Raw genomic sequence first — 17,363 nt, forward strand, 5'->3', positions numbered from 1 at the left:
GGAGGTTCTTTCGTTGACATGCCTTTGCAGGTTATGAATCATGCATCGAAAATGATACAAAGTTGGGGGCAAGCCATTGTGAATTTCTTAGTGTTGAGGTGATTACCTTCTTCATTCATTTGAGTCTAACAGCGTCTATGTTAGTCCCAAATTCCCATAAGGAATCATTGTAGGCTACACCCACTCATGCAGTTAAGTGTGAAGTACTGTATTGGCGTGTTTAGTCTTGAGGGCAGACCTTTTTATTCGCACAGCATCCATATTTTCAGCTGGTATATATAATTGCATTAACTGAATGCATCAACCATGGATGTTTTTGCAAACCAAACACATTAACAAAAATAATACCAAGAAATAGCATTAGCAGGGTCCTCTCTCACAAACAACCCTCCAATACGGTAATTGGATCGTAGCTGAGTATCTTAGGCTCTTTAGTTGTAGTTCTGTGTTTGTAATGTGTGGGTTGTGACTCTGGGTTTTGGATTGATAAGCCCTAGTCACAACTCATGCCACAAACCCGATGGTACAGCATAGCGAACACTCACGCAGGATCACTGGGTTGGACCTCTGTTATGCAGCCTTGAGATTTGAGTGATAGATATTGGTTGTGTTTCTAGGTTAGCGGCCATTGAGTTGCAACTCTGAGAAATGCCCATTGGATTGAGGTCCTGCATGTTTGGTGTCTTAATTAGACCCTTTTGTGAAGCATTTTGATTGTAGTTCAGGGCTTACTGTTATTGGTTTATAGGTATATTGGTTTGGCATCCTTGGGTTCTGGCTCCTCGTGCCGAGGGATTGAATCCTATTGATCTTGACTGTTGGTCTGTAGCTCTATGCTTGATTCTTGTGAGGTGGCACGGTTCCTGCTGTTAATGCTCTTTGAGGTATGACCATTTGGTTCTTTCTTTGGAATGTTGAAGTCCCGAGTTGTGTTTAAATGGGCTGTGTCACTGGATGTGTGGTATTTGGTTTATGGTTCTTGCGTTAATGCACAGAGATTGGCCCAGGGTTTGTAGTCCTGTCTCTGAAACGTTGCCATGAAGTTAGTTTTATTTATTTTATTTATATAGTTGTATTTATACAGGTAAGACTATTCTACAGTGCAAAGTAGGTGGGACATGGTTGTCTGTGCTATGACAAGTTGATGGAACAGGATTTGTTGGTACCATGACAGCCCAAGATTACATTATTAAATTAAAACAGTACTCACATTTCTACTTTTATATTCCAGCTGTGACGATGAGGCAAGAGGAGCTTGCTCAGCCTAAAAAGATCCACAAGAACGATAGGTGAGACAACATTTGTAGCATGAATTTACCTCAGCAGTGAGTACCATTGTGCTGTGTAGCAATACGTATCTGATGTAGGTCTATAGTGCCAGGATATCCCCTATGGGGGCGGTGAGGGAGAGGGTGAATGTGTGCTTTACAAGAGGGAGAGGGTGAATGCCTGCTTTACAAATTTGCCTCTTATGTGAATGTTACGAGTACTACTGCATTCTTTGCCTTTGGTGTCCTTTTAATATTTTGCAATCTGCAGTCTTATACTCCTGCACTAGGCCTCAATGTACTGTCCCTTTCTAGCAGTGTGTGCTCCTTCCCTATTCTCTGCAATTCTGTGTAGCCTCTGCATTTGCTGCCCCTGCTTCATGCTTCTGGTGTTAACTTCTGTCATGCCATTCCGTGCTTTGTGGGTCAATCCCTACAAGCAGTACGTGTTCCTGACCTGTTGCCTTCACCAGAGCTGCCAGTACAGTTTAGCAATATTCACTACTATTTATTTGCATTCCTTTGAAATTGCCTCTCCTTTATTTTTTTTAGATTGTCACCCACGTGGCCAGTGAGCCAGTCTGCTCTGCTTGCAGTTCCCTCACCCAGGCTGGAGAATTTAGCAAAGGCAAAAACACCAAGCAAGGAATGGAAGCAAGACCGTCCTGTACAAAGCATTGTATGTACTCGAACAGCAGGTTCCGTTGTGCCGGTCCTCACTCCCCCTTTGCCCAACGTTTTGTCGTTTCCAGTGATAATCCCACGGCAGAAAAAGCAGCAGTTTAAAAATCCACTTTTAAACCACATTTATAAGTGGGGGTGGGTTGGGGTAGTATTTATGGTAAGGAGGAGTATGAGGGGGCTGCAGGTGGCTTTTTCTGCACCGGTTTTTGTGTGGCGCGATTATCACATAGCACTCCATTTGTCTTAAAACTAAGATTTTAGATTCGCACAATATCCTTGATTTAACAAACCATACACACCTGGTATCAGTATGTTGTCAATTTGTTGTTACCGCTGATGATTAATTTGATTACCGTCTTCAACACAGTTTAATCCCTGCAACATGATATTCAGGCCATTGAGGATTTAGTGTAGTAAATGCAATGCCCATCAGTAAAACAGGTAGTGGGAAAAAATAATGTATTGTTTGATGTCTGACTTTTTCCATCCTGACCCCTGATGCTTACAGATACAACCCTCCATCTTTGACTTTGTAAGTGACCCTAGCACCGATGATGAGAACAGAAGTACCTGCTCAGTACCAGTTGCCCTTGGGTCAGGCGATGAATGTCCTTAGCTCCAGGCGGCATTACAGAAACCCATTACAGTTTAGAGGGTCAAAGCTAGCCGCTGTGCACTGTTGAAATAGGCAGTAGATGAGCATAGCACACTTAACTGCCAACACTCACCTTTCCCTGCCCCTGTTACATGTTTTATGTGTGTGCCATGGAAGGGCAATCCTTGCATCAAGTTGGCTTCATGGCAGGAGGAAGAGGTAAGGTTAGAAAGTATGGAAAGGCACACATCCTTTCTTATAGCTGGGCAGCACCATTGCATGAACCTGTAAAATAAATATATTTGAGAGAAATCCCTGCTGGTAGGATGGTGTTAAAAAATAGGTTGCAGGATACGACAAATGTGAACTGTTTATTTTGCATTTTTGATAGATTTCTGGTTGTTTATGGTTGTTGATTTGCTAATAATTTGTTGATAAACTAAGAAAGGATTAAGTAAGGATGTCTGCTACCTGGGTTTGCTAATGCAATTGAAAGAATTAGGTAGCCTGAGTCTTTATTTCTCCTCAAAACTCTTATTAATCATTCCAGTGACCTTTTTTGTCTGTAAGCCCTTGCCACATATTGCTCACAGTCACTGCTGCTCTAAAGTATGTGTATTGTTTCCAGGTGAGCAAAGGGGCCATGGCAGCTTCTCCTAGCCCTCGGATAGTTCAGTTAGCAAGGCCTAAGACACGCAGCTTGACTTTGGTGAACGAACTCTGGGATACAGACCAGAGCACCGGTGACAACAACTCCATCACTGGGTCCACCGGCTCCTCCAGCTCCACCCGAGCACAGAACAACAAGACTGAACTTTTGGCAGGTAAGTCGTGTTTATTGTTTGAAATCGGATCTGGCTTGTGCTGTTAATTGCCTGCCTATTTTCCCTCTCGTTAGTAAGGTAGTGATGTGGTAATGGGTTGTCCCAAGAGTCCCCATGAAAGGGTCACGATTCAATCAGTAGTAGCATTGTAATGGCAGAAGGATCAACAGATGACTCAAAACCAATTTGAATGTCTCAGATTCCTTTATTTTCATCACACAAAGGGATTAGAGTTGACTGAAGCACCAGTGATGAGGAGGGAAGTGGTAGATGAGTCTGGTACCCCACCAGAACCTTGGCTTCTTTTAGGAATGTGGTCCTTGGTTCTTTCCTCTCTGACTTGATTCAAGGCAATCTCCCAGGCTGTTCAAAACATCACTCATAGTCATTGTGAATTTATAATGCCCCAAATATTTGGTTTTGGTTCTGTATCTTTGTTGGCTGGTGCAGATATCATCTGGTTCTCACATTGGCTTTCTGGTACTTGCCACCACCACCCAGCACTTTCAGGTTGTCTGAAGAGGTCAAGCGTTAGTCACTGTATAAACTACTGGACACCCCTCCTACTTGGTCTCAGCAAACTACCTTCCAACTTTGGACTATCTTAGAGATCTTCTCGCTTAGACTCTTGCCCCTGGGACAAATCTGGCCCTCAATCCGACCGTTCTCGTGGTTTGTGTGCCTTCCTGATCGGGTCTTAAGCAGCTGAAGTCCCTTGACCATCCCTCAAAAACCATCCATTTCTCTTCCCCAAGAACGTTTCCGCCATCATGTGTGGGATTTTTTCCATTTACCTCTGTCTCTCCTGTTCTCCTCTCATTCCTCATCTCTTCTTTGATGTTCTTCCTCAACTGTTCTTGACTGATGCCACTCATTCACGCTCTCCCTCTTGACATCCTTCCTCTACTTCGTCAATGTCAATAGAGGCTTGTTTTTCACCTCGTCATTCACTCACTTTCTTTGTCTCTCCTCTTCAGTTTCTCTCTCTACCTCTCTCGCTGTAATTCATACCTTACCCAACTTTCTTCAGACCTCTCTTTTCTGATCTTTCTCCTCCACCTCTTTCATTATTTCTGTGTGTTTCACCTCCTTCCCTTCTTTATCCTTCACTATCCTTCTTCTCTCCACACCTTCTCTTCCTCATCCACTCAGCTGTCTCTCCTTTGCTTGTCTCCAACCTTACTCCTCTGCCTTACACGCCACTTGTATTTTGTGTTAACAACTCTTCTCCTAACTCCCACAGTTATCCTCTCACTAGCCATTCTTGTATAGCCTAATGCAGGATTTGGAATTGTCCCTGTCAGTATAAAATAGGCAGCATCTGTGCACAGGTTCAGGAACAGGGTTTCTGATTGATTTGGAGCTTTACAAACTCCAATTTCTCCATGTCAGTTGGTGTGCACAGCCAACCACCCTGATGTTATGCAATGGCTCACCATCATCTTGGAATAAGGTGACTGTGGTTACTCTGTGACTGTCCTATTGGGGGCAACTGGCCATTAATAACTTGTGCATTATGGTTGCTTGGCTTTCCTACATAACTGCAAGCTTCCAAGGTTTGGTACAGGCCTTGCTTGCAGCATAGCCTGTAAACTGTGCTTGCATACTTGTCCTTTGCTAGCTGACATTTTCTAATAACACTCCACTTCAGGAGCCCCCGCAGCTGGGGAGCCTGTGAGAAACCACTTTTTAATTCCCTGGGTTTCTATTCTGAATACAGCTGATATTCCTAAGCCACTCTGCAGGTCTTCAAGCATTTTGAGAACTATAACCACTGGACCATGCTAGGGTTCTCTTGGTAGTTTAAGTGACCTGAAATACACTAGGGACTGATGCCCTGGGGGATCCCACATATACTGCCAGCAAAACGGAGTGACCAGTGGTCTCCAGCCCTCGGTATCTCCCAGTCCCATTCCCCAGCCTCGCCCATGTGGCCATGTAACAGGCATGGGAGGTGAAATATGGTGACCAGTGAACATTTTATAGAAATCTTCCTCAACAGTGCTCTGCATCTGCACCAAGCAAATTTGGTGCCATCCTAGCGGCATGCAACAACATTTGGACACAAACTGGAGACCCTTTCTGGACACATGTCCAGTTCCAGAAAGGACAATTCCAAGCTGGCTTGCAAGAAGCAAAGTTGACGGCTCACAACATGCTGGAATCCGCAGCCAGATATGTGGACACAGCCGCAAGAGGAATGTGTTTAGGACTAGACCTCCAGAGGGTGTACCAGAGGTACAAGAGAAAGTCAGGGTTCTGCCTTTCAATTGCCTCACCCTCTTTCGCTCCAGCACAGACATAGAAATGACAAAAGGAAAGACTCACTCATCGCCCAAAGTCTATCAACATTATCCGGCCTGTTACCAAATCAGCATCTTCATCATCACAACAGACAGGCCAGCACTCATCTGCAGGTTTCAGAGGTTTTCTATCTCATACCCATATTAGGGATAGATGGAACCAGAGCTCTGGAACACAGGCAAGAAAATGACCTAGAATTAGCAAAGGTTTCTTGACTGCCATAGCACGGGAGGCTGACAAACAAGGGTTGACAGTCCCAAGGCACATGAGCACTCAACACCAGTCAGCGGATGGGTATCTCTCAAACTTTCGTTTTGAACTAAAATTATGCCAGACTCCTGGACATTGTCAGTAGTGAGGAGAGGATCCAGGCTTCCTCTCTCCTCTTCCCCCAGCAATTCCCATCAAACGTTTAGAGCAGATCCATTTGGAGAGTTCACATTGGGGCACTCTTACCACTTCTTTGCCTTTTCCCAAGAAGGACAAAATGGGTTGCAGGACTATCCTTGATCTGTCCTGCTTCAATGAGTAACTCCCAAGGAGAGAATCAAAATGGTCACTCCAGGCAGATTCTGTGCACCATAATGGGCAAGGATTGTTTGTGTGCATTATATCTACATATCTAGATGCCCATTATCAACATTGAAGCCACACAAAAGATAACTCACTTTCTCAATTCAGAATTCTCACTACCAGTACAATGTCCTTCCAATTAGTGTAAGCTCAGCACAGAGATCCTTTAACAAGGTAATGGACGCATTCATGGTTTCATCTGCGTCTACAGGACATCCACATAATCTGGTACCTGGACGTCTTGCTGATACAAAGTGTCACGCCCTTGCGGGTGTTGAACTCAGTTCATTATGTCATCTGGCTTATGTGCTGGACCTCACCATCACAGCCTTTACTACACCGATGTACTACAATATATTCAGCCTGGGACTTTGAATAAGGGAGGGTTGCCCCCCTCCAGAAAGGATATTGAGCCTATACTTTATCTTCACAGAATTTCTAAAAAGTCAGTGCATCATGGCAGTAAAGTTTCAGCTTCTGCTGAGCCTCGTGGCTTTGTGCATTTTGGTCATCCCGCATATCAGGCTGCACATAATATTATCACAACTTCACCTGATTCACAGGATTCACAGTCTCAGACAGAGTTGACCCAAATTCCAACCCAGATATGCTTTGTTGGATAGAAAAGAGCAACCTCAAGATGTGGGTGTGTGGGTGCCCTTCTCAACCCCCACGCCCCACCCCACCAGGATCCTCTCCACATACTTGTTCCTTTTTGGGTTTGGTGTGGTAGTCCTGGATCACTCAGAAATCCATGACCTCTGAAATCTGGAAGAGCGTCTTTGTCACACACATTTCTTGGAACTAAAAGGCATTATTTTTTTTTTTGGGAACAAAGGCCTTTTGGCCCCTTCTGTAGGGTTATTGCATCTTAATCTATACGTACCACACGGTCACAGTGTGGAGAGAGCATGAGCTCAAAGGGAGACACTTTCTTCTTTCGTTGGGATCAACACATACCCATCCCGCTAATGTCAAAAGTGCTGTACAAGATGAAATGGATATGCAATTGTCCCCTCATCCTGATAGTGCCAAACTTGGCAAAGAGTATCTGGTATTCAGATCAAGAGGCAAACGGGAGCAAAGCCCCTTGAATATTGCCAAAAAGACCACACTTACTGTCGAAACTCTGCACCCCAACCCACATTCGCTTTCCTTATCAGCTTGGTCTGTGATGATCTAGTGTATGGTCACCTGGACCTCTGGGTAAAGAACATGAAAATCATCAGAGCTGCAAGGAAAGGATCTACCAGATCTCAGTATGCCAACAAATGGACATGATTATATTACTGGTGCCTAGAGAAAAAATAAAACCCACTGGAGACAGGTTTAGATGATGTCCTCTCCTTCGTAACGTATCTGGCAGAGAAAAGTGTTTCAATGCATTCATGCAGGTCTTACCTCATGGTAATCATGGCCTACCTAAACACTAGATTGAAAAGGCAAATCCTATTGTGAAAAGATATTTCCATAGTCTATTGTGGCTTTATCAATCCAAGAGGAGGCACCCCACTAACTGTGAACTTAATGGGATGCTATGTGCACTAATGCCATGGGCCCTTGAATCCTTGGGTTCTGCAGCTCTCCACTGTTTAACCTTAAAGACAATTTTCCTGGTTGCCATTATCTCTGGTCACAGGATCAGAGAGTTGCAGGGTTAAGCACCAAGGACCCATACATTATTTTACATAAGGATGAGATGGTTCCTAGTATGCAACCTAGTTTCCTACATGGAAATGTTTCTAGCTTTCACATAAATGAGGACATTTCACTACCCCTTTTCTTCCCGGCACCTGGCATGGAAGCAGAAAGAACTTTGGATATCTAGGACTAAGCAAGGTTGCTTGAATTCTATCTTGAAAGGACTCAGTGAACTTTGATCAGCAGCCTCAAAAGGCATTCTAACTAGATGACTGGTGTTCACGATCTTGGAGGCCTAAATGGGGAAGGGCAAACTTCCACCTCAGGGCATCCATGCTCACCTCTTATCTGAAAGTCTGCTGCAATTGATTTCCAGAGTCATGTGCCCATGCAGGATATATGCAAGGCATCCTCTTGGGCCACTCATCATTCCTTCTGCAGGAACTATTCACTTAAGTACCACTTAAGAAATAAGGCTGATTTTGGGCAAGCTATTTTAAAGAATCTTTTCACGCAGTAAAACTCCAAACACCACTTTCTCAATTGAGGAATGCTTTAGAATCTTTTAGAAAGGCTATGAAGGAAAAGCGATGGGATGTAAGCATATGTAAACGCTATTTACTATTGTGATAACAGTACTCTTAATCCATAGTTCACATCCCTCCATATGCCCTCCCACCTAACCCACTAATACATCTCCATGTCTGATGTGATAAAGGGGCTGAGGGTTGGGCAAAGCGCATGGGGGAGGTACCGCATAGGGACGTGGCTAGGGCGTGCCCATGCTTACTAGTAAGTTCTAATTAATGCTGCTTTACCCGCATTCCGTGGGGTTCCAAGAGTATGAAGGAAAGGGGACTATGTGTTAAGAGTACAGTTGTCGTTATGGTGATAAGCTTTTTTCAGTAATATCCTGACATATCATAGGATGTCATATGATGGTATCCCTATCATGTCTGGGCTAAGGAGGTATTCTCAGAAAAGATTGGTTTACAAAGTAGGGAGAGGTGTGGTGTTCAGGACAAAGTGAGGAGTGTGTTTGTTATGAATGAAAGGGCAAGAGTGGGAAATGAACAGCCATCTTTTCCTTTCTTCCATAACTAAATCCTATAGGGGAATGCGTCCGTCCCATTCCAAGATGGTGGAGGCTCATCTCAAGACTGATTGATAGCGGGGCAACTGGGAGGTGGAATGGAACCTCCAAAATAATTGTAAACTGCCTTTAATTCAAGACTTTGACTAGGAAGGTCACAGTTTTTAAGAGCTGAGGAAACTTAGAGCGAACACAGAAGATAAGGAACAGAAGAGAGATGTAGTGAAAACTTGGAATCACGGAAGTAACTTTAAGCCATCTAGGAGATAAGTGAATGGTTGAACAATACTTCATAATATTTATTATTATGTATATAGTTGTTAAAAGGCAAAAAAAGTTATCGCAATACTGTAGTCCTTAGAAGCATATTTAAATATTCAGTAATTACAACTTCACATCATGTTAATATTTTTTCATTGATCACAAAAACGGGGCATACAGGTCATTGGGCCTCATTACAAGTATGGTGGTGCCAGAAAGAATGGGGGTTATAACATAAAATAATAAGTGTATTTGCAGAGCGCACATTCCCTCCAGAGGGGTATCCTGGCGCTATTGACAGATAACAGATGTTTTATTGCTACCCAACTTAATGGTACTGTTTTTTTTATCAAACTCGGAAGGATGAACGGCTGAGTGGACCTGCCGGGATTCAAACCTGTGACCATTAAGTTAAGCACAGGCCCCTGTAGTGGATGTATTAGCCCACTGAACCACAGACCAGACACTGATACCACTGAATTACCACCACATTACCGCACTGCTGTACTACAACTTGTTGGTGAAGCAGAGGGGAAAAATGGTAATTCTGCTGTATTACTACAAAAACATCCAAATTGGCGGAATTACGGCTGATGGTAAATCCATTGAAATCTCCATAAATGGGGACTAATACAACCACTTGCCATACAGCGGTAAGTCCGTCAGACCAAGTGCTTGTAACAGTAATTCTTTTTGGTGGTATTCCAGCATATTTACCACTGGAATGGCACCAAACCTGTAATCTGGTCCATAGTCTTGGCACAGCGGTCTGGGTATGTTCAGATTCCAACAAAGCAGGACACACTTTTGCAGATAATGAGAAGTCAAGTTGCCTGTACATCTTTCATCACAGGTAGCATTGCTTGAGGAAATTTGGGCAGGTGTAACGAATTATGGGAACACGTCACTTCTCCCCATAAGGGAGCCCTTCCCTGTGAGGGTAGGGAGGTGAGGCCGCTGCCGATATTCCCCCTAGGAGTGTTAAAAAGCAGGAGGAACTCACAGGGAGAGGCTTCCTCCATGGAGATGGTGACTCCCGTTCTGTGGTGGAACTCCCTAATCTTCTTACCTTTGAGTACCACTGTATGTTATTGTGACACTCCTCATTTTTCCCTATAAAACCTAATTCATTGTCCTATGGAAATACTGTGACGAAGAAGATTTATATATTTATTCATTTATAAAGTGCACTAACACCAAGGGTATCGAGGTGCCGTTACAAAACTAGTTACTCACTAATCGTGTTTAAGCGTCACAGGAAGAGTTAATTAATTCATTCATTTGTACTTTATTTTGATAAAAACGTTTACCATAAACCTCAATACAATAATATAAACAAGCAATACAAACACATTAAACCATCTCTCCATTGATAAAATTCAGGGCTAATCGTGAAAAATAAGTGTAAAAGTAAATATGATAGAATGGAAGGAAATTACAAAGCAAATACATATATATATATTACTTTCAATGATTAAGACGGCTGGGGGAATTAAATTCCATCATACATGTGGTCAAAATGAATCTGCCATCTTGTCCTTTTAACTACTGAAAGGAAGCGCCCCCAATTCAGCACGATCCTCCCCGCAATGAGAGACAATAAGGGACTCTCCCGTAGTGGGAATAAGACCAAGACAGAGTGCGGGTGAGCGTAAGTGGGAGTTTATCCAAGGATAAGGCATGCAAAGAACTCTGCAACCTACGAGAGCGCTCTGTCTGACAATAGCAAAGACAGGCGTATTTCTAATACAGAAAACGTCATCAACACCTAAACACTATAGGGGGCACAAGTTAATTGGGATTGGGTATCGTCGACTAACTATAGGTGTTGCTGCAGCATGGTTGGTCTTGGCAAGACGACGTCACTGGTCAGCCTCGTGGGTTGGGTTGGGCCTGGCAGGCCGGCTTGAGGTCATCCGTGCGGTGTTGGTGCGCTGGGGCAGCCTGTGACAATGATGAATACCTTTCCTGTTTTAGTTGCCCTAGGCCATGCACACTGCAGTTATTCAGAAAATGACATTTACGTTCACTAATAAATTGTTCCGTAGCTTATCTTATAAAATAAACGCAACACATGAGGAATGCACCTCGTGAGAGGTCTGGTGGTTGTTGGTTGGGGTGAGATTTACCTGAGTCTTATTGACCGGTATTTTAGGTCGCGGGACGGGGCTCTGGGACCTGGGCCGAGTGATACATGTCTGTCTGCTGCGTTAGAAGTTATTATATAGATGGGTCTCTGTGTCTTGTCCCAATGATGGGGGTCGTCCTTACACGGGGTCAGGATTCTTGGGGGGGTTCGTGGGGATTTATGAGAGGGTGCTGGTAGATCAGTGGGTTCATCCGTGGGTTTATTACCGTGCTGTAAATAACACAGGTGGCGGGCTGTGGCCTTGGTTGCGGCGCCGGGGCCTCTGACTCTCTGAAGTAACGCCAGCTTGGTTGGGGGAGGTGAGGGAGCGCAGCACAAGTCTTAGCTTTTTTATCTGGCAGGCTTGGTGGGGTGGGAGAGGGAATGACCTTGCATATACTCACAAAGGTATTTTCCTCGTGCGTTGCTGATCAGTGAATGCAGAAGTTTTATACTGTTCTGCCTCATTTTAACGTTATTCAGACACACATATACATATATATATATTTCATTTTCGTTACACATTTCTTTAATACAGTCGGTTCCAGTACCTTTTCATTACCTAACATTATGTTCACTACATTGTGTGCGTATTGTATGTACATTAGACGTTATACGAGGGATATCTAGGTTATGGCCTACAGAGATTGATGCTCGCCGCTTTGGGTGATTCAGAAAACATATATGAGTTCAAGTTTCTACATACTATTGAAAAACACTTTTACAGATAGAGGTTACACGTTTGGTCAACATCTTTCTCCGTGGTTATAGCAGCATTAGTCCAGACCTGGAGGGATATCATATAACGTTACATTTTTATGGTTCGTTCACATTTTAAACAGAGGTAGTTCATTAACACCAATACTTGAACTATTTTCTACCTTCTTCAGATAGTGATGCTTCAGCTTTTTTCCCCGTTGCCCCGGCCTTGCGGTCTGGGTCATACGGGGTGCAATATCACATTGTTACTAATATAATGTTGCCGTGTTGGCATCTCGGGTTTAGCTCATCTCCGACTTTCTCATGGGAGCGCGCTCGCAGCGGATCTGCCAGGGCTGCTGAGGCGGCAGAGATGCATGAAAGGCCCTCCAAAGGTGGGGGCCTCGTTACAGTGTGCTGAACTCACACCATGTTTGCTGTGCACGATGGCGTCTAGGCCTAACTTAAGTTTCGGTAAATGCAAAGACAGGGTGCGTGTGGGCAATGTCGTCGGCGGGTGAACCCCCCTCCACCTGGGCCCGGGTGGCATGAGGGTGCTCCCACCGAGCCATGGTCCTCACCTGGGGAGGGAGCTGTAGGTGAGGAGGGCCTCGTGGCCATTCCTCCCCTACATTTCCCCCCTTTCGTTACTTAAAGTAACGAATTTCTTTAGCTCTTCTAATCTTCTACATTCTTGTTCTTCTAACACTGCACCATCCCATGCAGGGGTTCCTTTTATAGGCATCCATGCTCTGCACACCCCCCTTAAGCTCTCACCTCTCCTAGCATACTCGTCTGGTGTACATGTCAAATATATACAGTCGCCGGTCTCTTCCAGATCTACCCAGACCTCCTCATACCATTCCAGTTCTACGTCTCGTGGTTCTTTAATCGTGGTGTGCCATAGCTTATCTACTATGTACTTGTCACGGCACATAGGCACTAACTGGTACCTGGGGGTGTTGTCTGTTCCTGTCTGCACGTGTACTTCTTGTGTTGCTTTAATTGTACCACCGGAGTTGCCCATTGTAACCATCATCATTGCACCGTTAGGGACTGCATTAGCACAACATCGGAGGCCCACCTGGCACAGGCAGAACATCACAAGGATGATCACCACTATTGGTATCAGGAACTTCATTGTCACTCCAAGCCATGAGGGAACCCAGGAGAAGATATTGTCGAACCACGAGCTATCCTCAGCTCCACCTTCCATTTTCATCTTCTCGCCCAGGTTATGTACTGCTTCAATAACGTGGGACAGGGACCCATTTTCTGCGTCTTCAGAAGGTACGAACGTGCAGCACGCACTTCCTATTTTTCGGCAAACACCTCCATCGATAGCTGTCAACAGGTCTAGAACATACCTGTTCTGCATGGTCATTAGTCGCAGAGCTCGTAGTTCCACCTTTATTATGTTGAACCCTTCTTCAGTGTCATTGGCCAACTGGATCAGTTCCCACCGTGTGATCTGGAGCCATTTTGCATTTGCTCTTGCTTGGACACTGGACACTAGTGAAGCAAAGAATGTTTCCACGGAGCTGAACAGGCGATACTTGTCTGGGATCTGTGCCAATAAATCAGATGATGCTTGTGATATGTAGTTCGAGGCTCGCTTGTTTCTTGAGAGCTTTTCTTCCTTCCCCCCGGAGGACAGGACATAAAGGTGCGCTTGTGTAGTTGGAGAAGCTGCATTCTGGTTCAAGCCTCCTTTCATCATGTTACTTCTGTCAATATGGCTTTCTGGAATCACCATTAGTGTCGAGTGCAAGGTGGCCATTGAGCAGCTACCACTCCATGATTGGGGAAGGTGCAGGTACGCCTGGTTTCCGCATACCCAGTAGGTGTCCATTAATGCTGCTGTCCCTTTTTTCATATCCGGGATGGTGAGAGTTTTGTTACAGTTCGTGTTCGTTCCCATTGCCATTTTTCCTTCTCCCTTGAAACATAGTTCGTTTTGTATTTCACTTTGTAGCTTGAAGGGTTTCTCCATCGCTGTTACCCATGTTAGTTTAGGGATGTGTTCTTTCCATATTGGCAAGCACGTTCTTTCCATCCACCGCAACTTGTCCGGTTGGACACCTTTCAGCGCTTCTGCCTTGCACAGCACTTCTTCGTCTTTCCATTTGTTTTCGGAAAACAGTGTCCCTTGTATTGCAAAGAAAGGTTCTTTAAGGCAGATCACTCCAGACGCTTGCGAATAGCACGTTTTGTTGTTCTGTACCATTCTGAAAGAGACATCGTGTGCTTGGAAAGTGTTCTTTATTCTACACAGCGTGAGATGAAGGAGACATTGGGCATCCACAATGGGCAATTCTCGTGGCAACAATACTTTAGGTGTGCCTGATGCATGGGGGATAAGTGAGCAGACATAACAGCTCTCATTGGTTGTTTGTTTAGCTGTTGTGCTCATATCTGCATACCATTTATTTGCTTGGTGAGGGTGTCGTGGGTCTTCCATTTTGTCTAACCCTAGCCCATAATACTCATCATACCCTTTTCCACCAGTCTCTCTTCTCCGCCTACTTTTCTCCCTTCTTCTGTACCTTCTCGTTATAGGAGGTGAAGAACCAGGCCCCCCTTCCTCCCTCCCACCCCCCTTTTCTAATTCTTCATATAGGGGCGTGTGTTCTGCCATCATAATCACTTTTCCATCCTCATTAATAAACAAGAGATCGTTGTTTGAAATTGGGGCGGGAGGGATCGTGTGGTTGTTGTATGTTCCAGGTTGGGACATTGTGTCATTATCTACATTTTTGGTTCTCCATTGTGAGAGGACAGCAGTGGGTGGTGTAGTATAGTATCCCCACACAAAGTGTGCTCCATCCCAGATCAAGAAATCACCTTCTTTGATACCTACAGTCGGAATTGTTTTCGTTCCAGGAGCAAGGGTGGTGTTGTTCCCCCCTCCCCCCTCGTTCATCTCGGTAGAGATGAACGCTATAATCCAGTGTAACACCAGACAAAACATTGAGATGAAGAACACGATAGCACACATTGATAAACCACATTCAAATGAATATGTTAATCTAGCCACTAACATTTCTCTAAATCTAACATATCTATTAGTTGCAGGCTGCCCATTCGATGCCATGATAAATCCTGTTTGAGACACAAAAGTTCATTAAATACAAACATGTAAGCATTTCCACATTGTAACGTTTCGGTGATAAAATATAGGGTTGGGTGAGGAAGGGGGTTTGTTGACAGACAAGGTAGCTTTCAGTCAATATTATTTGTAACTTACTATATATATATATGAATAATAAAAAAAAACATGACATTTCTAAAAACAACAATAATAAAAAACATCTTAAATAGTACAGGAAGGGGAAAAAAAAAGAACCCCACGCAAAACTTTCAAAAATTGTAAAAAGAAAATTTACATATACATGTGTACATGTTTTAGTCCAGGACATTTGTTGCGCGCTAATTGTGTTCACTGTTCATCTCATGAAGCACACGAAATTCAAATCATTCATTCCGCACAACTTCATCGTCCGCTGTTGCCTGTGCCTCATCCTGCACCTCACTCTCCGCAGCGCTGTAAGCTTTACGTACATCTGTCAAATGCACCCAATATCGCAGGCCCTTAACCTTTACTGCTGTAGGCGTGCAAAACACTACCTCATAGGGGCCATGGAAGCGTGGTGCGTTCCACCTCCGCACAAAACTTCTAACATATATAAGGTCCCCAGGCATTAGCTGTAGTGGTTTTTCAGGCAAACCGTTTGGTTCAGTCGCGTTCCCCTCCTCTCTTGTCGAGGGGGGGGCTAGTTGCTTTGAAATTACGCGCGCTGCCCTTGTCAATTTTCGCAGGTATTCTGTGAACTCCTCCCCCAATATGGCTGTGCTTCTGTGTGCATCAGAACGCTCACGGAGAGGCGAATGCGCTGTGTGCATTCTTCTTCCCGTGACGATCTCGTGCGGGGACAAATGGTGATCCTTACTTGGCTGGTTTCGTAACTCAAACAAGGCCAAAGGCAGGCAGTACATCCAAGTCTTTTTAAGGGAAAAACAAAGTTTTGATAATCTGCTTTTTAACAGGCCGTTTATCTTTTCTACGACGCCATTACTTTGAGGATGATAAATCGAACATAATTTGTGCTTTATTCCCAATAATGTAGTCACTTCTTTAAAGAGTTCATTAACAAAATGCGTCCCGTTATCTGAGCGAATAACGTCGCAAATTCCCCAGCGCGGAAACACTTCCCGCACTAGGAACTTCGCGGCGCCCTTCGCGTCAGGGCGGGCACAAGGGCCTGCCTCCACCCACCTCGAAAATGGACATACAACCACAATCATGTATCGAGCCCCGTTACACCTTTCTCCCATGTCTACATAATCAATGTGGAGCTCTCTGAATGGGCCACTTGGTTTTGGTATCGTACCCCTTAGTGTACGCAATGTCATACCTGAGTTGTAAATTTGACATGTCGTGCATTCTAGAGCTAACCTTGTGACATGTTCCTGGAGGCAAGGTGTAAACCAATCTTCTTGTATCTCTGCCATTATGTGTTTCTTTGTGTTGTGTGCAGGAAAGTGTAGTTGTTGAAATGCTATTTCTAACAGCGTGATTGGCATTACCACTTTTCCTGAACTCTCTTGTCGCCACAATAAATCAGTCGGTGATTTGCTGCATCCTCTCTTAGTCCACAGCAATTTTTCCTCTGCACTAGCTCCCTCTTGCAGCTCTATTATCTCCTGTGTGGACATCATGTTGTATCCTGTGGGGACTTCTTGGCTTGCTGTGTGGTGCAACATGTACTCTCCTATTTCACCTTTTTGTAGATATGAAGCTGCTTTGGCAGCGGCGTCTGCTGCCGCGTTCCCCAAAGATACAAAATCTGTATTGGTGGTATGAGCTTGACATTTTACGATGGCCACTGCCGTGGGGTCTTGCAGGGCCTCAATCAGTTCTTTCAATAATTCTGCATGCTGTACTGGCGTTCCGTCTGCTCGTCGGAACCCTCTCCGCCCCCACCGGGCCAACCCACCGTGAACTGTTGTTGTCATGTATGCTGAGTCTGTATATATGGTCACTGCGCACCCCTTGGCGGCATGCAATGCTTCTATTAGCGCTATTAGTTCTGCTGCTTGCGCTGAATAGTGTGATGGGAGGCGGTGTTGTACTAGTATCTCATATTCATCTTCCTCTAATCGTACCACTGCCATACCCACATGCTTTTCTCCTGTCTCCATGTCTATTGATGCTGACCCGTCCACAAAATACACCTCACCCTCGGTCAGGGCATTTTCAAAAATCACTTGATCCTTACTTTCGTCACCTATG

At 44.5% G+C, this 17,363-nt stretch overlaps 1 protein-coding gene across 1 annotated transcript in view; it reads left to right on the top strand.

Moving 5' to 3' along the window:
- SPMAP2 (sperm microtubule associated protein 2) overlaps window positions 1-17,363 on the top strand; it is a 171,752-nt gene that overhangs the window by 113,673 nt on the left and 40,716 nt on the right. The window contains exons 4-6 of the mRNA XM_069648097.1: window positions 1,232-1,289; window positions 1,821-1,947; window positions 3,176-3,371. Coding sequence (XP_069504198.1) covers window positions 1,232-1,289; window positions 1,821-1,947; window positions 3,176-3,371 — 381 coding nt within the window. The remainder of the gene's footprint in view (window positions 1-1,231; window positions 1,290-1,820; window positions 1,948-3,175; window positions 3,372-17,363) is intronic.

Source organism: Ambystoma mexicanum, chromosome 1p (assembly GCF_040938575.1).
Source record: "Ambystoma mexicanum isolate Mex_15411 chromosome 1p, UKY_AmexF1_1, whole genome shotgun sequence".
Taxonomy (NCBI): Eukaryota; Metazoa; Chordata; class Amphibia; order Caudata; family Ambystomatidae; genus Ambystoma; species Ambystoma mexicanum.